Genomic DNA, 25,610 nt, shown 5'->3' on the forward strand with positions numbered 1-25,610 from the left:
CTTAAATGGTATACCGACTAATCTAAGTCAGGATCTACATTGGCAGTAGGATCTACGGAGAGTGCTGATAATTTGGAAAATCTGTCAAGTTGCGAATCCTTGTCTTGGTTTTCCTGTCAAGGTTGCCAACTATATTTACATCCACACCGATAGTCTGCTACAGGCTCAAACCGACTCCTCCGGGCAGTTGTCTCCAGTTTCCAGTCTCAAGACTAGTAGACAACTGCCCCAATTTACTGAATACTCTGGGAGAAATTAACAGAATTACATTTCGATGGGTTCCAGGACATGCAGGAATCGAAAGCAATGAATGTGCTCATCAACTTTCAAGAATTGGTGCCAAAAGCAATTATTCCATCAGCATTGGCCCTGGAGGAAGTTTCTATTGACGTTTCGCGTGTTTCCTACTACGGTTTAATCCAGAACGTTATTGTTTGACATTTCGAAGATCTTATTTTATTTTATTTTATGTTATTGGGGTTGACAACAGCTTAATACAAAATAATCACTTATAATTAAATACAAAAACATTATAAATTATACATACATAAAATCACGCCTCTTTCCCGTAGGGGTAGGCAGAGACCACTTCTTTCCACTTGCTACGATCCTTACATACTTTTTTCGCTTCGTCCACTTTCATTATTCCTTTCATACATGCTCTCCGGTTTAGGGTACTCTTGACCTGGCCTTTTTTCAAGACGTCCCTGATTTGATCTTGAAACGTCCGCCTAGGTCTACCCCTTCCAACACTTTCATTCACACTGGCCTTATACACTTTCTTCGTCAATCGTTCTTCATTCATTCTCTCGACATGTCCAAACCATCTCAGCATACCTTTCTCAATTTTTGTCACAGCATCTTCTTTCAGACCACAACGTTTTCTTATCTCACTATTTCTTATCCTGTCACTCAGTGTAACTCCTATCATACTTCTCAACGCTCTCATCTCAACTGCATTTATTCTGCTTTCATGTTTCTTCTGCCATACCCAACTTTCACTTCCGTACATGAGTGTTGGAACCAACACCCCCTTCATGCACAGCCAAGCGAGCCTTATTAGACACCTTCTGACTGTTCATAAAGGAGTGCAAAGCTCCATTCACCATGTTTCCTGCATTCACTCTTCTTTCAATATCACTCTCATACTTTCCATCTCTTGTAAATTTAGAACCCAGATACACAAACTCATTCACCTGTTCAATTTTTTCATCTCCAATCACGATCTTGCAGTCTGTCACTACCTCATCTCTTTCAAGCACCATCACTTTCGTCTTCTTTACATTCATCTTCATTCCTTTTCTATCAAAAGCTCCATTCATAGCAGTTACCATCTCTTGCAACTCCTCGGCTGAAGATGCAAGTAATACTTGGTCATCAGCATAGAGAAAACATTTGACGAGTAACTCATTAATTCTCAAACCACTGTCATTCTCTTTTAAACCTGTCAAGCAATTGTTCACGAACAGATTAAACAGCCACGGTGACGCTACACATCCCTGTCTAACACCTTTTTCGATATTAAACCATTCAGTGTATGCCCCGTTTATCCTTACACAAGCACTAGAATCTCTATAAAGAGATTGCAATGCTCGTATGAGGACACTGCTCACACCGCTCGTGGACAATGCTGACCACAATTCATTCCTCGCCACTCTATCATAGGCCTTTTCTAGATCCACGAACGCGCAATAGACCTTCTTGTTTTTAGCCAAAAACTTTTCGGCTATGCACCGCAAGGAAAAGACCTGATCCGTACATCCCATTCCCTTTCTAAATCCCGCTTGTGCATCCCATACTTTTTCGTCTGTTTCATTCACAACTCTTTCAATCAACACTTTTGCATACAATTTACCGACGACGCTGAGAAGGCTTATACCGCGGTAATTTCTGCAGTCTTGTCGTGACCCATTTCCCTTATATTATAAATAATAGTCTTCTATTATAGCCAATTATAGTCTACCACAATTTACCTAATGGAAGGAACAGCAGTGTTTACAAAAATTAAGAAAAAAATTAACAATGAATAAGACACGATCAGAGAAATTAAAAAAAAAAGTATTTAAACGTTGGTTGCATAATGGATTATATGTATAAGTCTGAAAAATGAATATAAATAAGAGAAAACATGATACATACACAGATTTAATAGTACAATACATACATTTAATAATTTAATCTATTAATAAATAAATAAAGATATTTGTTACAAATGAGATTTCTCTACAATACTTTTTATGGTGTGGTTTTTAAAGGTCAACCTAGAACCGTAGAATGGATCTATATCTTTGAAGGATTTATTATATACATTTGTGCAACGAGTGAGAACACTGTTCTGGCCATAATTAGTACGACGAGTAGGAACTTGAAAAGTAGAAATGTCACGGGTGCGCAACGACGGAGCGCGTAGGCATATTCCTGCCAGAAGAGAGGGACAGTTGAGACGACCGCTCAGCACATCATGTAAGAACATTATGTCCGTGACAGTACGCCTTTCCTGCAATGTCAGCAGATTGTATATGCGACAATTGTCTTTGTAGTTGGATGCAACTTTTCGGAATTTATAGTTTAAGTGTGCTTAAAACTTTTTCTGAATTCGCTCTAACCTATTAATATATATGGCGTAAAATGGGTTCCATATCACGGTGGCATACTCTAAAATTGATGTAACGTATGCGTAATAAACTATTTTCAGGGAAAGTGGATTTTCAAAAAATGATGACAAGTACGCATTACGAAGCCAGTTCTAAAGCTACTTTAATTAATTTACGTTGTTTGGAATCGACAGCTGTTTGGTCGGAATTTTAACCTCAATTTCACAAAACCTTTTGATTTTCGTTTGTGTGGATTTTGTTGCTGATTTGCTTGAAGTGGTTTCAAGAATGCTTATAATCGGGGCTGATCTATGTGAAGAATGTTTAGAACGTAGAAAGAACCGGCCCAGCCAGCGCAATCCATTTAATATTAGTGAAATTCCCAACTAAGAGTTTGTAGGAAACTAAAATAACTTATAGCCTGATGTGTTTTACATAAGTTATGTTGAGGGAGTAGTATTGATATTACAGCATTGACAGAGGTTGAACTTTAATTTGAAAGAACTAGGTGGGCTCCTTCTCAATCAGCTGCTTGTTCACCTCAAGCTCTATAGGCAGGACGAAAGGCATGAGCTGCATTAGGGTACAACTGTTAGAAACGATAAAGGTAGAACTTTATCTCACTTATTCCTTTCTAACAGTATTGGTATTCCTATGTTTAGTGACATTAATAACAAGTTTCATCATATTTTTCCTTTTTGTTATTAATAAAAGAACATTTTTTTAATACTTTCGCTTTTAGCTGACCAGTCGGACTAATACTAGCTACGTCGGAATAATGTTGTCTAAGCCAATCGGAAATGTGAATTCAAAGTTATTGAGATAAAAATATAACCAAAACGTATTTCTGAATATCTTTAAATAGTTACAAAATATTGATTAATTATGTAATTCTGTAAATAGCTTTTAAATTACCGCTTTATAATTGCGAATTTTTTAGAGTATAAAAATGGAAATAGTATGTTAATCTGAAGAGATTGATTTAATCCATCGCGGACTTTTCTGTATACCTATATAAGATACACAATTCCACCTTACTTTACTTTACTATATTTCAAAGGGCTTAGACAGCGTTTTCCTTGAAAGCTCCCAGCCTTCTTATTTTTTTCCAATACCTCCAACAAATATCGTTAATGCAAAAACTTCTATACTAAAACCTTTCTCGAGAACCACTGGTGAAATCAATATGAAAATTAGTGTAATTCTCAGTGTCTCCCCATAGCGGCAATGTCGAGAAACTGATCTTTAGACGCCTTTTCACTGGCTGGCTGCAAATTCACCGAGTGACACATACAACGACCAGCGATGGAAGAAAAAGCGGCTAGCTGCTATCTGTATTCCTCAACATACTAGTGGCATTTGACTGCATATGATAAAAGCTATACCTATCGAATACACTACTCATGGTATTGAAGTCATACCTGCAAGACAGATTTTTTCAGGCAAAATGTAAGGAGTTTCTGTCGTCTATTTGCCAAATACAAGCTGGAGTGTCCCAAGGGTTAGTTATGGATCCAGTCCTGTTGACAGTCTATGCCGCTATCATATCAAAAGAATATCCTTGAAACATAATATCCACAAATATTGCAAAATTAAATGTATCTAATGAATTAGATTGTGGCTAAAAATGTGGAGAATTATAAAAAGCTCATTCCAGAAACATACACACTTAAAATAGAAAACCTTCCTGTGACAGTTACGGTTGTATTCTTACAACACACGACAGTCAAAATACTTTGGTAGGTATGCATCTGGATACTATCTCACTTGGCAAGATCATACATATCCATGGCAAAAAAGAACAAGCAAATGAAAAGCTTAGAGACGTTTACTGGAGCCTAGGTTAAAACTCCTTACATTTTAAAATGTATCTTAAAGCCGATCTGAATATATGCCATACAACTTTGGGGATCAGGTGGTCTTTCAAATGTTGAAATTCTCCAGTGCTACCTAAATAAAGCATTAAAGCAAATGTTTATATAAAAATCTGAAAAGCCCTACAGTAAAAGAAGAATTAGAACCACACATGAACCTGCAATCATTTTGGTTTTCTTTCGACTTTATATAATTATGTATATGAAATCGGAATTTTTTCAAGTACTTTCCTATTTCCAACATATAAAAATCGATTCTCCGTAGACGTGATGCCCTGCAAATGGCTCTTCAGAACAGTATCACTATCATAAAATCAATGAGACAAAAACAATCACACAAGCCGTTTGCATTAATGGTAGATAAGTAATACACCCTGCGGATTACAATTCAGTGCCGTTCGGGATTCTTGAAAAAGCAAAGATATTGAGAAGAATCGCAATGGCATTCGTCACTTTGAGACATAATATATTGAGTCTCATAAACCCAGAAATTTGACTAGATAAGGCATCGTTTAAGCTGAAACACCACAATGAGTGCACACAACTGCTTCACTCATCCGGCATCCTTTCCAAAAAACCCTCCGACACTCAAGATTAAACTTGAAAATAAAATTTATAAAAGCACACAAGAATTATTATTATGATAAAAATACGCCTTCTAGCGTCATAAGATCACTAATGGTTGTTAGTATAAAGCGAACCCACAGACACGAGCAAATATTTTAAGACTAATTAAAATAATTTGACTTTTAAATCATGAGTAAACATGCTCACCGATAACATAAAATAATATGTTCCTAGTAAACGGTATAACCTATAACCTATGCAACAAAGTAAATAATTAAATTTAAGCCCTTTTCTACTACTATAGCATTCCCCTAGTTGCTTATCCTGTTACAACAATAAATAACCATGAATCCGGATGTGAAAGAAAATAACATAAAAATATCGCTATTCATGGATTTTTCAACCCAAATGAAATAGATACTAACATTAATACTAAATCAGAAGTACTTGAGTATTACAAAAACAAAACAAGACACGGGCCTGCTCGAAGGGCCCTCATTCTCGAGCAGGCTGATGAAATTAAATTTTCGCATAAAGTGGTATTTGCATAGTTTATTTATATTTACGTGTATACAACGAGAGTCATCATTGACGTCACAACCGTCTATATAGTTAGTTGCGCGTGAGTCTAATAAATAGTCGTTTGAAAGCCGTTGTGGTCACCCCTCAGGATCGGCCGAGGTTTACTATAAGTGCTACAACATAGAGCCGAGTCTTACTGGAAAAAGGTAGGACATTGAAAATTTAGATTAATAGTGATGTGATTTTATACAGTGTTCTAATAAAAATGTGTGAATTGATAACATTAAAATAATTTAGTATAATTCACGAAAAAATATTTTAGTGCAATTTCTTTTTTGGGTTAAATGTGAATTTTAATTTTTGAAATTAATACGTATTTACATTAAAATATTGCAAAAATTTACCTATTTAGATTGTTTTGATATCTTGGAATGTGTTATTACTTAAAGAAAATTATTTTTCATTTTTTTTAGCTTGTTTTTCTGAATAGGTGGGAATTTTACAAAAAGCTTGTGTTGGATATTATGTCAAAATAAGTTCAAAGGATTATTTATTGATTGAAAGTACATCAATACTTATACAATATCTCGGCACTTGTACTTTACACTAAATAATTTTATGTTATTGTGGTATGTTTGCGATATGAAATTGTTAAAATCAATATTTCGTTTTTTACTTTGAATTGTAATTCAATCGAAATACCTTTTCTAATAATCGTCAAATTATAGATAGGTAAGGTCATTAAAAAATAATTATTTATTATTCTTTCATAGGTATAATTTGTTATGAGATTGAGTGAAGCAGTCATTAATTTTTTTATAAAAATTGATTCCTTTAGAATATTTTTTGATGTTTTTAAATATACTAGATACTACTACCGCTTCGGAAACAAATGATGCTCTGAGAGCCACGCAAGAAACTCTCCCAGCATTCATTTTTTGCGCTCTTTTTAAATAAAAAATATACATTATTGTACTGTCATTGCTATTGCTATAAAATAATCATAATCTAGTTACAGGCTGTCTGATCACTTAGATATTCAGCTGTGGAGTAGTAGGATTTACGACAGAGAAATTTTTTAGTAAAACATTAAAATTTATTTATTGATAATGCAGGAACAGTGGCCGGGACTTTATTATAAAAGTGTATAAAACATCGGTGTTCTATGCCGTACTGATGGTCTGACATGACTAATGAAAGTTAATATTTTATTGTTAACAGACTACGACTCGAAAATGAGCTACGCAGCGGCAGAGTCTGTGGTTCAGTCCAGTACATGGGCTGCCACAAATTTATTCTACGTTCTCTTGGTACCAGCTCTTATACTATGGTACACCTACTGGCGGATGTCCCGCCGTAACCTTTACGAGCTGGCTGATCAAATTGCTGGTCCTAAAGGATACCCAATCATCGGAAACGCTCTAGACTTCACAGGGGGCTCGGCTGGTAAGTGCAATGGAAGCTCAACATGTATATATATAAAAATGAATTGCTGTTCGTTAGTCTCCCTAAAACTCGAGAACGGCTGGACCGATTTTGCAAATTTAGGTCTTGAATTATTTGTCCAGTGAACTTTTAAAAGGTGAATAATTAGCAAAATGCTGCTAAATTAAATAAAAACAACAAATTTGTTTTTCCTTTGATGTGTCCATACATAATTTCTATGAGAGTCATTACGACAACAGGGTGCATATTTTACGAAGTAATTTTTGATGTTATGATATATTATTGACAAATTCATATAAAAACATTATTTTATTTATTATATACAGAACAACGTCTGTCGGGTCAGCTAGTAGTTAATAAATAAACATGATTGCCAATTAATAAAATCTTAAGTCATTGACAATATAGTCATACAGCTTATTTTTAAAAGTAAAAGAACATAATATTATCTTGTCAAATAGTTGACTTCCGTATTCCAACATTCTTATTCAGCTTTGCTCATGACATATAGCTGTCTGACCAACAGAAAATAAAATATTTAAACTAATGAAATTGTTTACTAAGGTTAGGGAACAGATAAAGAATGAAATTTAATATTATTAAAATAATACGGTACATGGTACTTCTTTAGACTTTGTGAATCCAGATGAAAAATCAGGACAGATAATACATACAAAGCCTTTGAGAGTTTAAAAATAGATTGAATATAATATTGCGTTGTCAACAGAAATCTTCGAAAACATAATCAAGCGAAGCAACGAATTCCCTAAAGAGAGTGTCCTCAAAGTATGGATTGGCCCACGTCTCCTTGTGTTCCTGTACGACCCACGTGATGTAGAACTGATCCTTAGTAGTCATGTACATATTGACAAAGCCGATGAGTACAAATTCTTCAAGCCCTGGCTTGGAAACGGTCTTCTCATCAGCACAGGTAAGAGAAATCAAATCAAAATCACTTTATTCATTTAGGTCAATGTCAAAAAAGAAAATTTTTATTGAATCTACTGCTACTACGTTAAGGGTTGAGCTAATGAGAAGAAGCAGCAAGAAACTCATTGCAACTCTTTTGAATCAAGATTAACATTTTCAACGTTTTACAAATCATTTCAACTACAATAAAATAATATGTAAAGTGATGCAAGAAACATTCTCAAATGTCAAATAGTTAATGCTTAACACGATTAAGTCAAAAAGTAAATGTAAATTAATACAAAACAAAAGTTATTGAGTACAGTAGCTGCATGACTCACACACACCGTTAATACATAAAGGTATTCTGTGAGCATTCTCCGGCAACAGGATCATCCTGGCACCACAAGCAACGCCCGTTCACGAGCATGACGCACAAGCCAGCCATCGCTTCCCTCAAAGACCCTTCCTCGATGACTCCAATCTACTACAAAAAATATCAAAGTAGTAAATTACCTTTCGTATGCTGACATTAAAAAATATTGTGATATCTTGATTCTGTCAAGGTCTTTCAAAGCAAGATATCAGTATAGATATCGTCTACTAGAATTGAATACTGACGTCATATGTAGCGCCATAAATAAACCTGAAGGTGGTAGAGCCCGACTAAAACATTACGAGACATTCGGTGAATACTAAAAAGGCACTTACATTAAGATCACATAGAGGTCGTTTCATCTTGTTTTACTTTTAGGTCAGAAATGGCGCTCGCACAGGAAACTCATCGCACCTACCTTCCATCTCAATGTACTGAAGAGTTTTATTGACCTTTTCAATGCCAACTCTAGAGCTGTTGTCGATAGATTGAAGAAGGAGACTGGAACTTTTGACTGTCACGACTACATGAGCGAGTGTACTGTCGAAATTTTACTTGGTAAGTACCTCTTATTTTTTTTATGGAAAAATTTCTCTTGCAACACCAGAGGAATCATAGGAACGTTGCCCGCCTTTAAGGAAGGTGTACGCGCTTTTTTTGAAGGTACCATGTCGTATCGTCCAGGAAACACCGCACAAGGAAGCACATTCCATAGCTTTGTAGTACGTGGATGAAAGCTCCTTGAAAAACGCACTGTAGAGGACCACCACACATCCAGATGGTGGGGATGATATCCTAATTTGTAGCGTATCGTGCGAAGGAGGCAGGAAGGTGAAACAGATCTTCGGAACCCTCTCCGTGATAAATGCGATAGAAGACCTACTAAAAAAAATGCTATGATTTTAAATGGCAAAGTGACTGTGCCAATCTATTTGTTAATTACTATTTCAAGGCTGAGCAGCCCAGATTATTTTGATGAATTTTGTAGATTTGTATTAAGCGCATTTTTATATTAATAAATCTTTAAATTGTGTAATAGAAGGAACTTACGAACGTTCGAAAATAAATTAAAATTTAGTACACTTATCTTCTTCAAATTAAAGATGATCTAAATATTATAGAGATAATACTTCTGTAGGTTTACCTTTCTTAATCTATTTCATAATATTTAAATAATTAGATCTTATAAAAACAATATCAAATCTCTGAAAACAATAAAAACCAGTGAAACTGGTCCAACCATTATTAAATTAGTATTCATAAAAAACTTGTAATATACTCGTCAGGTTGAAATGAACAAAAAATTAATAGTTTAGTATTTTGAGATAATAATATCTTGTCTTACTAATATTAACATAAATAACAATTACGTCGGCATAAATTCGTAACATTATGTTTATTATTAATATAACTTAATAGGCGTGGCTTTATGATCTCAAAATAATTTTAAAATTTTACTTTAATAAATACCAGTATTTATTCCAATAGTATTAATTATTTTTGACTACCTATTAACGGCCGGATTTAATATACTATCTACAGATAGAGATAAATTAATACCTTCTACTATCAGTAATTAGCTGTCAATAATCTGAAGCTGTCCCAATATACCCGATAAGTCATCGCCTATATTGGGATGTGTTAATTGCAATTTCCATACAAACTTTTATCGCTGGTAAGCTATACGTCGTCCCATTGACAGATTATTGACAGTAAAAGTTAGTAATTTATCTCTATCTGTAGATAGTACATTGGGAACGGCCGTTAATCTTAAGTGCGTACTTCCAAAGTGAATTCCTCTGGTACTAACATAACGACGATGAATAAACTCACCGTCCAGTAATGTTTACAATTTATATTGTTATCAAACGACTTGTATTCTGAAGTACAGTTTACAACTCTCAATAATTTATTCTTATAAATAAAACACTGAAACAGGAAACAAACAAACAAGTTCTTTTACTTAAATCACCGTGTCAGCTATGGTAGCAATTACGTTGTTTATCTCAGTGTCACGGTGACCGCGGGTATCGAACGTGCCTGTAGTACGTTATTCTTAATGTGATTCATAATGGCACGAGGAAAAGTGAACCGACACATTAAGCGAATAGGCCGACCCCCCACATTTACACGTAGCTGTAATGGCCAATACTTACTAAAATAGGCTTAGGATTACCTTCCATTTCGATTCTAATTACGAAATATAATAACAATCGAGGTCACATTGCGATTGTGCGTTACTATTTTGTTTTATTTACAGAAACGGCTATGGGTGTCAGCAAAAGCACACAGGACCGCAGCGGCTTCGAATACGCCATGGCTGTCATGAAGATGTGTGACATCCTCCATTTAAGACACACAAAGATTTGGCTCAGGCCAGACCTTCTCTTCAACTTCACACAATATGCAAAGATGCAAGAAAACTTGCTTGACATTATTCATGGTCTCACCAAGAAGGTGCGTAATTATGTCAGTGGGATTTTTCCTACATAAGAATAAACTCACGGTCAAGTACAAGATATATTCCGGTTTGCAATCGTAAACGTAAAAGGAGTATTCGTTTGAATTAAATTGCATCATATTTTTTATTATACTATGAATCCCATGCGTCGAATATTTACGCTTATTTATTGTTTCTAGGTTATTAAGAGGAAGAAGGAAGAATTCAAATCTGGGAATAAACCAGCTGCCGTAGTAACTGAAGTAATTGAAAAAGGAAGTGAACCCGCTCAAACTACGTCAGTTGAAGGTCTGTCATTTGGTCAGTCCGCTGGTCTGAAAGATGACTTAGATGTTGACGACGATGTTGGACAAAAGAAACGTCTGGCTTTCCTTGACTTGCTTTTAGAGAGTGCTCAAGGAGGTGTTGTTATTTCTGATGAAGAAATCAAGGAACAAGTTGACACAATTATGTTTGAGGTAATATAGTATATTTGGTTAATTATACAATTAAATTTATATTTTAACATAAATCTTATAGCGGCTTTTATTATATTAGGGTCACGATACAACTGCTGCTGGAAGCAGTTTCTTCTTGTCAGCTATGGGTATCCACCAAGACATTCAAGAGAAAGTTGTCGACGAACTTGATAGAATTTTCGGTGACTCCGACCGCCCAGCAACATTCCAGGATACCTTAGAGATGAAATACTTGGAGAGATGTTTGATGGAAACACTCCGAATGTTCCCGCCAGTTCCAGTCATTGCTCGTCACCTGAAACAGGACGTCACTTTACGTAAGTTTACAATAAGGCAACTTGCTGAGATTTTTTTTTGTGATGAGTAATCGATAGTAATTAAATGTGTTTTCCTGTAGCTTCAAATGGAAAGAAAATACCATCTGGCGCTACGGTGATTATTGCGACATACAAATTACACAGACGCGAAGATATCTACCCTGATCCACATAAGTTCAACCCAGATAACTTCTTGCCAGAACGTTCAGCTAACCGTCATTATTACGCTTTTGTTCCATTCTCCGCTGGACCAAGAAGTTGCGTAGGTAAGTTGATAATCAGACGATTGAAGAGTTTTTTTTTATATCTCGTCTTGCTTAATATTTCGGAAAATATTTAAAAGTTAATAAAAAAGTTATGCCGGGTGTTTTGTATTAAGTAATTAAATAATCGATATTTTCACAGGTCGCAAATACGCTATGCTGAAGCTAAAGATCATTCTGTCGACCATTTTAAGGAATTTCCGCGTCGTCTCTGATCTTAAAGAATCCGACTTCAGACTGCAGGCTGACATCATTCTCAAACGAGCTGAGGGATTCAAAGTTCGTCTGGAGCCCCGCAAGCGAATGGCTAAAGCATAAAAAGATACGTAACGCAATACTTAGGACATAGTTCGATCTGTAGAGAATGTACAAATTTTTTACAGTAAAAATTACATGCATTTGTGATACCAGTACTGACTAAATTATTGTTAAAGAACGAAGAAATACCGGGGTGGCAGAATATTAATTATGGGATGAAGTGGTTTAAGCATTTTCAATATTGCTCAATCGTGCTAGGATATTATTTTGTACTAATATATCTTTAATGAGTTGTAAATAGTGAAGTACATTTCTTATTATTATAATTAATGTGATAATGCAATAAAGTGAAATATTAAAAAACGCTTTTAATTTAGTTTTAACTGATCACTTACTTTCATTTATTGATCCAAGCTCAAAATCATTAATATCACTCCTTAGTTTAGTAATATCCTCTACATCTTGCATTCTATCCAAATTTGTGGATTCTGCTCCTTCTATTTTCTTGGCATTGGCATTATCCAACTGTATACTATAGATATTCAAAATAAATATATTAACTTTCACATGAATGAAATGTGATTTAACTCTTAATTTATCTTATATTAGCTGACCCGACAGACGTTGTTCTGTAGATAATAAGTAAATGTTTTTTATGAATTCAATTTATCTATATGAAATCTATATATTATATAATATAATAGAAAAGTATTTCATAACATCAAGAATTCTTTCGTAAAATATGCTCCCTGTTGTCATAAAGAAATTGTTTCATAGCAGAACTGTCAAACCGCGCGTCAATAAATTCTATCAAAAAAAATATGTCCATACAAAACAAATATTGGAAATGAAAATAATTGTGGGTCCCAACTCGAAATAAAAACTATGCTATCCTACGAAGTAATGCCTATTAAAATCCGTTCATTGGAAACAAACATAAGGACACTGGATTTATATATAATAATATTTTACCTAAAAAACTTGTAAAAATATAATATGTCCTGGAGAGCAGGCTTACAATTGCTATTCGAGCAGCTTTCATCATAGTTATTATGTTTATCCAGGCCGTCGTTGAACAAATCTTATTGATTCTTTACCTGAAGTGTCACAAAATGTTAGGCGAGATTTTATTAAGGGCTCTACCCACTTCAAATGAGTCAATGTGTCAAACCCTTGCGACTGCTCTCTGGAGATTGATACCTAGGCCTCAACATGAATCTTGAGAGGTGTAAAATTTAGTGCATATAAATCAAATAATTGAGTGTTAGTGACGTTAGGCGGGCGTTACTTAGCGTACAATTATGTATATTGTGAGCCTTCTCGAGAGTAAGTCCACTTAGATTTTAGCATGAGACTCAATATACATTATTGATGCACGCGACTTTATTTCCGCGCATTTCTTTCACTCACTACTCAAGATTCGTGCTAGAACTTTATTATAATATTTTAATAGCATAACTACCGAAGTATGTCCAGTGGAGTCCTGTTGTGTGCAGAGCACATGCAAGGCACGAATCGATGATGTAGACGCTCCACCCACCAGCCGGCGTTGGAAAGTTTCCATTCTATAATTTTTATTTTAGAAACGGAACAACTGCCCGCCGATCTTAATATATTAAAGAATGACGCCATTTTTTCTTGCCCTGAGTAATAAAAGATAGCATTATACACTTATCATTACTTTTTTAAAGTGATAGCCCTCACTTCTGGGATTAATTACACATATCAAATTTGAAAACAAAATTTATGAACGATGCGGGACTAGAACCCGCGATCTGTCGCGTTCCTTGCGAGCGCTCTTTTCATTTAGCCAACCGTTCGAGTGACGTATCGTTGATAAATCTTATATGTCTTGATCAACTCTCAGTTTGTGGTTACATCTACAGGATCTACTTTACAGGTGATAACCTGCTCAACTACAGTTGATGACCTGCCTACATTTGCATATTAGGAAATTTACGTGAGATGTCACCCTAACAAGTCTAACTCACTTCTGGGATTAATTATACGAATAAAAAATGGAAAGAGCGCTGACAAGAACGCGAGAGGTCGCGTATTCGACTCCCGCATCGTTTATAAATTTTGTTTTCAAAATTAATTTGTGGAGAATAGTTACATTTGTCTTGTTCACTCTCCGGTATTTGATACATAATATGCCTTTTATTACTCTACAGAAAATAAACAAGTCAGGTAGTTAAGTTAATATAAATAATTCATTAAATATGTCACATAATAACTCAAGATTAACATTGGAATCTGACACAATACGGATGATTTATATGTCTATCGAAATATCTATCAACAAATTAAAAACTAATGAATTTACTTAAAATTTTATACTTTACAAACCAGCTTATGTTACAATAAATCATAATTAAGGAATATAAATAAATTATACACTTAAAATTAGATTTGGAAATTAATAATGTAACGTATTTTTTAAGATGTTTTTTACCAAATTTATTTTTTTACATACGCAAAGCGCCATATTATAAATATTTTAACAGATACCATTTTATATGCTAATTCTGTGTATTGATATTTTCTGTCAATCCAGTTTTCCGTTATACATACTAATCAATGGAAATTTTATAGATGAGGCGGATATCGCATCATGGTATTTTTATTATTATGAATGCTCATCACTATTAATAATGAATAACTACCACTTAAATCCATTTATGATGATGGTATATAAATACTTAAAAAACTTAATTTTATTCGAATGGTTTTCAATGCGGTCAGTCACATGACTGACTTGGGAAGAGTCAAGAACCCCAAACATGTTTATATTATTTTGGTATTTACCCTTTAGTGTCTAAAACCTGCACAAGCAAGCAACATTAAATTTCATATTAACATTTTAACTAAGGGTTTTATTTATCTAATTCTCCGATCACACAAGCAAAGGCGCTTAATGGACCAGGATTATAAATTACGTTTCTTGCGTGCGTTACGTCTATCGTCATTATATGGTCAAACTTATTAAATTAATTAAAAAAAAAAGTTTTAACACCATTGTTAATTGATAGGTGTGGTATTATAGTACCAAATTTCTAACGCTTCAATCTATTCAGAATTTATGCCAAAGTCAAAAATATTTGATTGACATAAGATCAAAAGATGCTCGTCAACGGCAATCACTAAAAATACATATCAGATACATGTTAATTACACAAAAGTTTAAATATATTCATATTTTTAAAATAAAACAATCCAGTAAAACAATACAAGGCTGAACCATAATATCTATAAAAAAAAACAACTATAATACTATTCAATTCTATATTGTAATATCGTATACGTAATCTTCAATACTGTAATAAGCCTTCGACATAAGTCTGCGTTTAATAAAAGATTTAAATTTATTTATTGATTATTCAGATACACTTTTTGGTAATTTATTGTAAAATTTAATGCAAATGCAATTTAATGCAATGCATGCAAAAGAATTGTTTATTTTACTAGGGGGCACTAAAGCTTGAAATTATTATTTAATGTTTAAATTTATGGTTGTCGCTTATTTTACTGTATAAATTATAATGTTTATATGTACGTGCAGGAGATTGATATAAATATATTGGCCGCACATGGTCATAATATGAATATCTTTGAATTTTTCCCTTAGAGATTCCATCTCATTTGGCACGTACAGCTCTTTTTTGAAGGATGAAGATATTATTTACTTCCGCTGCACTTCCCCATAGTATATGCCATACTACATGACGCTATGAAAATAGCTAAAATAGTCAATTCTTGCTATATCTATGTCAGTAAGTACTCGTATCCTTTTTACAGCAAATGCTGCTGAACTTAATTTAATAGTTAAATTGTGTAAGTGGGGCCTCCACCGAAGTTTGGAATCTAATGTTACATCTAAAAATAGTGCATTATCATCAATTTTCAATTCTGTGCCATTATTATATTATTTATTATATTATATTAATATTTACTTTTGCATGTGCCTTACATTTAGTAAAATATCATTTAGTGGGAAAAGGATTAATACAGCGGTATGAATAATATGGTTTGATTATTACAGTAGTAAGACATAATATAGTATTGCGAACGTTCTATAATACTGTAGAACAGCTCTATCTTAAATAGTTTCCGCAGCGCACGCAATGACATATTATGACTATTTTTTTTACATTTTATCTCATTGAATTTTTAAATGTAATAGGTCTAGTAGTTTTTGTGTGAAAACATTACAAACATACATAAGAAAACACAAATGTTTCCTCTTTATATGTAATATTAGTTTAGATAAATCCTTCAAAGATATAGATCCATTCTACGGTTCTAAGTTGACCTCCAAAAACCACACCATAAAAAGTATTGTAGAGAAATCTCATTTGTAACATGTATCTATATTTTATTTTTTAATAGATTATTATTTATTAAACTATTAAATGATAAATGTATGTATTGTTCTATTAAAAGTGTATTTATCGTATTTTCTTCTATATAATATTACATTCATTTTATATATTTCATTATGCAACTAATGCAGGCACTTTTAAATGAAAAAAATCACTGATCGTGTGATATTAATATTTCTTTTTTTTTTTCTTTATTATTCTAAACCCTGCTATTCCTTTTATTAGGTAAATCGTGGTAGACTATAATTGGCTATGTTTTTGTATTTAATAATAAGCAAATATTTTGTATTAAGCTGTTGTCAACCCTAATAAAATAAACCCTATAAAAATTAAAGTAATCGGCGGGGCGTATCACTCACCAATATCCGGACGTCAGAGCCTTGTTCGGATTTTTAAGAATATACAAAACTTGAACAAAAAACAACTAATAGGATACCTGGATTCGAACCGGGGTCTTCTGCTTTCCGGATCACCCAAAGTCCCATCTGAGTTATTATGGTCTTGTATATAGTGGCCAAATTTACCTTTGTATTCTTATATTATTGTAGCTGTTTCTCATTAAAACACAAATAAAACTACATTTTTTGAAATTAAAACCAAGCTAGATCGATTTCTCGCCCCCGAAACTACCTGTATATTAAATTTCATTACAATGGTTGGAGCCGTTTCCGACATTTAGAATATATATACAAGAATTGATCGTTTAAAGGTATAAGATAATGTGAACGTTCTACTGGTCTTGTAAATTATTCTCATAAAAAAATATAAATAAAACTGAATTTTCGTAAAGCATGTGAATGATTCCGCAATATTTATAACAGAATATCATTTTGTTCCTTAATTTTTTGCTGGATAATTTTTTTGAATATTTTTTGACGGGACTGATAGATTGTTTATTTTATCAGGAGTAATTTAGTTTAGTACAGTGAACAGAGAAAGCAAAATTTACTAAGTGTAAATAATACAAGCACAAAGTGTATTCCCCTTAATAAAGACGATAAAAAAGATTCTTAGCCTTATTCTGCTTAGTAAATAAAGTTAATATTAATCGCTTATTAGCCAAAATTATAAGTTTTTAATAACTTATTTTAATTTAAATTACAAATATAAGTTTATATCATTACTAGCTGACCCGGCAAAAGTTGTTTTGCCATATAAAGTATAATTCACGCGATAGTTTTATAAGTAATAAAATATTGCCTATATTATAGCCTGTACATCATTTTGTTCTATTGTCAATAGTTTTTGCAGCGCACGCAAAAATAGGTTTTCGATTTTACACCTTGTGTTACAAAATAGCAATTTTATTACGGATCCCTAATTTTGATAAAAAAACAATAGCCTTCCTCGATAAATGGACTACCCAATACTGAAAGAATCATTCAAATCGGACCAGTAGTACCAGAGATTAGCGCGTTCAAACAAACAAACAAACAAACAAACAAACACTGCAGCTTTATAATATTAGTATAGATAAAGGAGTAACTTTATTATGATAACGATGACTTAGGGTTTTTTTTATGAAAATAAGGGACGAGACGAGCAGGACGGTCAGCTGATGGTAACTGATGCGCCCTGCCCATTATAATGCAGTGCCGCTCAGGATTCATGAAAAACCCCCAAAATTCTGAGCAGCACAACAACTGCGCTCGTCACCTTGAGACATAAGATACGGCGGCGCCCTTCAGACCGAAACACAGTAATGCTTACACATTACTGCTTCACGACAGAAATAGGCGCCGTAGTGGTACTCATAATCACTGGCAAATATGTTATACCTAAAATATAGCGTATACAGGTGCATAAGGAAACCCGTGACCTACCTTAATGTGATTTTCCTACACTCATAATAAACAATTAGGTCGAAATTAGCCTGAACATACATTTATTATGTAGCTGTTATCATTTTGGTAGACACATATAACAAAAAAAAATAAACAGGTATTGAACAATTGTTTTAAAACAGTTCTATTACAAATCTGTGTTTTTCTGTTGGTTAGCGTTCAACAACCTGTAGACATTGCTTATATTTAAACACGAACCGAAGGCTGTCTAAGGTGTGTCTAACAAATAGATCTTAATATGCATATTATGGAAGATTTAGACTATCCCCCTTATTCATAATAGTCTGCTAACTTAAAGCATTGCTAATTCTAACTCTGTCTTCTTTTATTGACCTAAGTCAGAAGGAGAAAAAACACTCCTTAGCGGCTGTTTAAAGTAAGCGGACCATTATGAATAAGGGGGTTACTATATAAGATGACAGATATCTATCTGTCATCTGAGAGCTGTCAAGATTTGCGTTCAATTTATATAATAATTGTTCCTGTACACTTCAATTTATGCTTTGATTAACGACCATTTCGTTAAACACAAGCTAAACACTGTTTTGCAATAGATAAAGATAAACTCCATTTAAGACGTCGTTATTGTTATGTCACTGTCTCTAAGCCTTGTCTAAATTATTTTTTGTGATAACACCGTAACAGTCCACCAATTTTCATACAATATTTTTCGTCCACATATAAACTTAACTGTTTTTAACATTTTAAAAGAATTATCTGCAAAGTGAGTCATGAATCAATTGTGTTGATCGTACATATTACGTTACCTTGAAGACAGTTCATGTATGTATGCGCACGAATGTCTAATTAATATTTAATGATTAAAATTTTATTCGATATTTTGGATCCCAAAGTCAAACTGTGCTCACATGTTCTATTTTCAAAATGATCTCTTCCATTCTATCTTGCAATTTAAATTGTACTAGAAATTTCTTTTATCCTGCTTACACATAATTTTTTCTCCGTTCGATTTGATCCTGAACTTACTAGAAATTTCCTTTAATTTAACAAAATTCAAAAAAAATATTACACTGGTGTGGATCCTGTGCCCACATGTTCTATTTTCAAAATGATCTCTTCCATTCTATCTTGCAATTTAAATTGTACTAGAAATTTCTTTTATCCTGCTTACACATTTTCCATCATTTTTTGTCAGTTCGGTTTGATCCTGAACTTAGTACAAATTTCCTTTAATTTAACAAAATTCAAAAAAAAATTACACTACTGAGGCCCAAACAAGTGAGGTATACACAGTGGAATACCAGCTAGGGGTCCTAAATTTCTTCGAGGGCACCGTATTGAAAGGTTAAGATTTTCCCAAAATTGTGCGACGTGGACAGAAACAGAATGGAGCAAAGTTCAATTTTCTGTTGAAGCCAGAATCTCTTTATTTGGTGAGGACCAACTATCTCTTTATTTGAAAAGTGCTAACAGGACCAGGAGAGCGTTATGCAAATATATGTTTTGAAGAAATTACGCCGTATGTTGGCTCTGTCGTGTTTTAGGCTAGCTTCTGAAGATCGTACAGAGTTAGTTTTAGCAGAAAATGGCTCTCCTAATGCACAACGCTACGCCACGGAAATCCTAATTCCTCATGTACAACCAGCGTTAGCTGTTACTTGGAATTGCTGCTGTGTTTATGGATGACAATGACAATTTCCTGAGAAATAAACTTCTTAATGTAAAATGATTGTGATAGTTCTGAATCGTTAAATTTTTTATTTAATATAAATTGTCATTTTTGTGTACGATAGCGCAATAAATGAATATTGTATTTAACCACATATATGCTAGTACTTTTATTCTGATAAATAAAGTAATTTAAATCACAACGTTAATGTTCAAGTTTTAACTTCTGCCGGCACTCCCGAAATGCAACCAGACTTTTTATTATTTGTAATTTTTTGTAATTCAAATCCCTTTTACTCGAATTAAACAAAAGTGCCCTTTTTTCGTTAAGGAGCTTATATTTTGATCATAAATTATTTACATCAGATTTAATCTTGAAATTGGAGATAGTCATGTTGCATGCATTGGCAGCAATTATTACTATCAAAAGCTATTATTATCAGAGATGATAATATAATTTGTATCTATATAGTTATGTAATTACCTGACGATATGGCCATCATAAGGCGCGACTGCTCAGCTTCTTCTATATATTTTTCTCCTGTTGAGTCCTTATAAATAACATCCATATCAACTCCGTCCCCGTCTATTGGAGCCAATTCTGATTGGCCTTGCTATAGGAAAAATATTTATTATAATTTTATCACTTTATTGACCACGTTAGTAAGACATACTTATATTTGTTTTACAGTTGATCCACAGATGCCGCCGGCGAAACGCAGCCGCTTTGCCAGTGGTATGGATTTTTTTATATCATTGCCGCTTTAGGCAGCAGAATCCGCAGTATCGCTGTGATTATCGTTCCACACACAACATCAATAAAGCCGCGAGTAAAATGACCGTTCGGCCGGCGAGTAACATCTACGGCTTTGTTGTGTGCGCGCCGAATGCCTTTACCAGTGGAGGCTTCTATTCACAGGATGCCGGCTGGATTATGGGTACCACAATGGCGCCTATTTCTACCGTGTATTATTGTGTTTCAGTCTGAAGGGCGTCGTAGCTAGTGTAATTATTGGGCAAAGGGACTTAACACCTAATGTCTCAAGGAGACGAGCACAATTGTAGTGCCGTTTAGAATTTTTGGGTTTTTCATGAATCTTGAGCGGCACTGCATTGTAATGGGCAGGGCGGCAATTACCATCAACTGAACGTCCACGTTTGCTGTGGTGTCGCACCAGAGTAGCACCACCCCATCTCCTCCCGTGGGTGAGGAACTGGAGGCAGACTACGATGGGATGTCATGGGGTTATCTGAGGTCCGAAGACAGGGTGAGGACTCGATAATCCGTAATTCCGGACACCTGCTCTTCTTCCGGGAGGGCGACTAACTGTCCCAGGGTGGTGTCGGGTTCCTCGTGCATAAGTCTCTCGCCAGCAACGTAACTGAGGTGGGGAGCGTGTCGAATAGGGTAGCGTAGCTAAAACTCAGAATTACTCAACGGTATTCGCTGAAGGTCATTCAGGTTTACGCTCCGACTTCGACACACACAGACGAGGAGGTGGAGGCCATGTATGAGGACACCTCAACAGCCATTCACTCTCCTAAGACCCACTTAACGTTGTCATGGGAGACTTTAACGAAAAGCTGGGCAAACGTAGCGGCAATGAGTTGAGAGTGGGGAAATTTGGTTATGGAAATCGGAACGCCCGAGACCAGATGCTGGCTGACTTCATGGAGAAGGAGGATCTCTATATGATGAACTCCTTTATGAAGCCAGAACAACGCAAATGGACTTGGATCAGCCCCGATGGTGCCACCAAAAAAGGATTGACTTCATCATGTCGACCAAAAGACATATATATACATATAGCGATCTCGACTTGTGAAGTCTACGCTCCGGCCTGCCCAGATCCCATCCAGATCCATACGAAACACAGACGTGGTCGCTAACTATGGGCCTTATGAGGAAGCTCGCTGTTGCTCAACGGGACTAAGGACTATGCTCGGAGTTTCCCTGCGAGATTTAATTAAAAATGAGGAGATCCGTAGGAGAACCAAAGTCACCGACATAGCCCAAATGATTGCGAAACTGAAGTGGCAGTGGGCAGGGCACATAGCTCGGCAAACAGATGGCCGTTGGGGCATTTCCCTTCCCATGGACTTATCAACCTTTCGGTTATAAAGATCTACATCCCATTTGCGCCAAGCCACTACGACTCCGCCACCAATGGAGGGGCACTGATAACCAGTGAGCTCCCCTCCCCCATAGCACCCGTGTCGGTAAAGCTACCTCCACCACGTTTGACGGGTAGCCGCCGAGGAACCTTTCGGAACCATCTACTTCAGGTCAATTGAAGGCCACCGCGCCCGTTGCTCGGATAACCGAGATGAGGTGGCTGCTTGGCCAACTTGTTTGGGTGAGCACCCTGAAGTACAGCTGAACACCCTATACCGACTGTCCACTAACAGACGTGACAACATACATCGCGCCTCTTTTGCGGCCGTTGGGGCAGTAAGGTCCTCGAATAGCGACCACGTGCCGGAAGGCGTAGTGTTGGTAGGCCCCCCACAAGATGGACCGACGATCTGGTTAAGATCGCCGGAGTAGGATGGATGCGGGCAGCGCAGGACTGATCGTCATGGCGATATTTGGGGGAGGCCTTTATCCAGCAGTGGATGTCTTCCAGCTGAAATGATGATGATTAATGATGAACGTCCTGCCCGTCTCGTCCCTTATTACCCTAGCAAAACTCTCTAAGAAAAAAGCGATTCACTGGACTGTATGAAACGTCCTTTATAATCATTGGTAGTTGAACGTCCTGCTCGTCTCGTCTTTTATTATCACTAAAAAAAATGCCGCAAGCAATACCGTCGGGTCAGTCGCCGGGCGTGCCGCCGAGCTTGTGGGGGTCCACCTTTAGACATAATTAAACGTAGTGAAAAGACAATTATTCGACAATAGAATAACAACATGTCACAAAATGGATATCCACTCAGCATATTATTTTGGAATCGATATTAGGATAACTACAATTCAAACATGACCTTAAGTCGTATCATCGAGGGAGGCGACTGGGTAAAACTGTTATAGCGAACTCTGCATTGTGATGTTAAATCAAAAGTTACAAATACTTTTGTTTATCTTCTTTGTTGAGATAGTAATCGCATATAATTTTTGAGTTTTGTGTGGATAGATGCATCTACTGTAACCCAATTCATGTGGGTTTTAATATAATAATATATAATAATATATAAATTACATAATTCATATACTTAGATAATCGAGTAATTGGTGCAGTTTGAGTACTTTGAGTACTTTACGTACTTGCAAACGATGTCATTTAAATGATGTATACAATGCTGAAACTGTAATTGATATTGATTTTTTATAAGAAAAGATTTAAAAGAGATGCAATGAGTTCCTTGCCACTTCTGCTCCATGCTCACACGTCAATTTCCGAAGCGATATGACACAAGAGTCATTTTTGATCTCAAATGAATGGGACCAGATCATCACTATTGTATAGATATAACAAAACAAACAGCAGAAATGACTACCATACCATATTGCTGTTTTTCTGATCAAAACAATTGAACATTTGGTTGAAAAGTGTAAAATAAATAAAAGAAAATAATATAATAAATGTAACATATAATAGATACAGATAGATCGCCTTAAAAACATTTTATCATAGATTTCTTAAGAAAAAATTCGCGATTCAAGCGATTGTATGAAACGTGCTGTCATTGATAGATAGACAGATGACAGATATAATACTGTAAAAAAACAGACATAGGCGAAATCAAACTTAGCCGGATTGTTCTTCGTCGCCAAACGCCATACTATGATTACTACTATTTCAAACTTCGTACTAAACTAAATTTTATTTTTTATACAGGTAGTCCCCGCCTCTTATTACGTAGTATTAACATCCTCTTTGCATTTTATGTTCAAGACTTTTTTCATGTTTTATTTAAATAAAAACTCTTTGGTTTCTAATAGATGGTAGCAATTTATTTCAGCATTTAGAGGTTCTATGTTAAACGCTACGACGAGCGGCGTTCCTTGGAGCTTTTCTGTGATGAGTATTAAATATGACTGCATTATTATAATATTGTTCGTTACTCAGTACCTTGTAGGACTATATGAACCGCTGGATTAGATTACCTTGGAGATTGATAAAATTTATTATTTACCACGCATGGTATGTGTTTGTCGGTAGCTGACACATCACACGTAGTACGTACCTAAAGCCGATACGACACGACACACGACAAAATTGTGATAACATTTCATAACCCCCAGCCTACTAATATCTTCCCTTTCTTAGCGTGCGTCTGTGCAGAATGGGATGTCGCTATGCCAACTTAATGCCTGACAGGCTTGCCCTGCAGGTTTCAGTATGACAACTCTCTCTGTTATCCCTACTTAAACATATCAATGAGATACCATTAATTGCGTATGCAATGGGCAACCACTAGTATTATAAAATTGTATTAACCGTCAGTTTTTCGCACACACACGGCACGATTTTCAAACGGTTCTTCGGCTATGCCGTCGACGCCCCTATATCGCTGCGATTTTATTGACATGACAAATCGCACAGCACGACCAGTCACGAATAAAAACCGCAACTCCAGTGTCTTTGCAGAAGCGATTCTAGTAAATAAAGTACAACATATCGTTTGCAGAAATCATGACCTGTCGTGTGGTACCGCGGGAAAAACCGACACCGCTTCAAGATTCAATTCGTAAGGGTCGTTGCACATTTATTCCACAACGCTTCGCTGTTCACGCACCATCAGTGATGAGGCCATTCGTAACCCGACAACTAATGAGCGCGTTGTTCTAGAAAGGCATACCTTGAGGTCTCATCATGGTCACAGTAAATCTCAAGATAATTGCAGTTCCTCCATATACGGTTCGGACTAGTTTTCCCAATGGAGCTCTAACACATGTATTCCGGATATAGATATTGGTACGTCAGTAACCTTACTGTGACATCTTCAGACCGGTAAATAAACGCCAAGTAACATGATGATGCAACGAATGAAAGTCGGTAACACTTCTAGTTTCTTCTGAATGAAAAGGTAGGTCATAATAATAGTGGCTAAATTTTTTGAGTACTTAATAGCTTCTAATAGCACCTTTTGAAAAATTCTTTTGCAAGCCGTGGGCGGTCACTTTTGCAGGCAGTACTCTCTTCCGTGAGCAACGCTCTCTGTTACTAGTAAAAGGTCTCTGCTGTGAGTAACGTTCTGTCCTACAAGTACCAAGCTCTCCGGTGAGTAACGGTGTTTCTAATGAGCAAAGCTCACTCTTGCTAGTGACAGCTTTTACTGTGATCAGCGCTCTCTCCTTACATAACGGGCTCTATTGTGAGCATCACTCTCTCCTGCAAGAAACGGCCTGTATTGTGATCAGCGCTCTCTTCTACAAGTAATGACCTGTATTGTTATCAGCGCTATCTCCTGCAAGTAACGGCCTGTATTGTGATCAGCGCTCTCTACTGCAATTAACGGCCTGAATTGTGATCAGCGCTCTCTCCTGTAAGTAACGGTCTGTATTGTGATCAGCGATCTCTCCTGCAAGTAACGGCCTGTATTGTGTTCAGCGTTCTCTCCTGCAAGTAACGGCCTGTATTGTGATCAGCGCTCTCTCCTGCAAGTAACGGTCTGTATTGTTATCAGCCCTCTCCTGAAAGTAATGGACTGTATTGTGATCAGCGTTCTCTCCTGCAAGTAACAGTCTGTATTGTGATCAGCACTC

General features: G+C 35.6%; 2 protein-coding genes across 2 annotated transcripts in view; one reads left to right on the top strand and one right to left on the bottom strand.

The window, feature by feature from the left end:
- The first annotated feature begins 5,612 nt into the window (after window positions 1–5,612).
- Window positions 5,613–12,419, top strand: LOC126970634 (cytochrome P450 4g15). Its single transcript, XM_050816705.1, has 9 exons — window positions 5,613–5,763; window positions 6,779–7,003; window positions 7,731–7,934; window positions 8,667–8,846; window positions 10,549–10,745; window positions 10,929–11,207; window positions 11,287–11,524; window positions 11,605–11,790; window positions 11,930–12,419. The coding sequence occupies exons 2-9, from the start codon at window positions 6,793–6,795 to the stop codon at window positions 12,103–12,105; spliced, it is 1,671 nt and encodes a 556-aa protein (XP_050672662.1). The 5' UTR covers window positions 5,613–5,763; window positions 6,779–6,792; the 3' UTR covers window positions 12,106–12,419.
- A 13-nt stretch (window positions 12,420–12,432) lies between these two features.
- The window catches only part of LOC126970728 (uncharacterized), a 32,415-nt gene continuing 19,237 nt past the window's right edge, over window positions 12,433–25,610 (bottom strand). The window contains exons 8-10 of the mRNA XM_050816822.1: window positions 20,385–20,514; window positions 13,508–13,688; window positions 12,433–12,577 (exon numbers count right to left, since the gene is read on the bottom strand). Of these exons, the coding sequence (XP_050672779.1) occupies window positions 12,433–12,577; window positions 13,508–13,688; window positions 20,385–20,514 (456 nt within the window). The remainder of the gene's footprint in view (window positions 12,578–13,507; window positions 13,689–20,384; window positions 20,515–25,610) is intronic.

Source organism: Leptidea sinapis, chromosome 21, assembly GCF_905404315.1.
Source record: "Leptidea sinapis chromosome 21, ilLepSina1.1, whole genome shotgun sequence".
Lineage (NCBI taxonomy): Eukaryota > Metazoa > Arthropoda > Insecta > Lepidoptera > Pieridae > Leptidea > Leptidea sinapis.

Excerpts from the sequence above, each read along its gene's own strand:
- LOC126970634 (XM_050816705.1), top strand. The coding sequence starts at position 6,793 with ATGAGCTACGCAGCGGCAGAGTCTGTGGTTCAGTCCAGTACATGGGCT. Across the intron at positions 7,004-7,730 it reads CTTCACAGGGGGCTCGGCTG|AAATCTTCGAAAACATAATC; the intron begins GTAAGTGCAATG and ends CGTTGTCAACAG. Across the intron at positions 7,935-8,666 it reads CGGTCTTCTCATCAGCACAG|GTCAGAAATGGCGCTCGCAC; the intron begins GTAAGAGAAATC and ends TTTTACTTTTAG.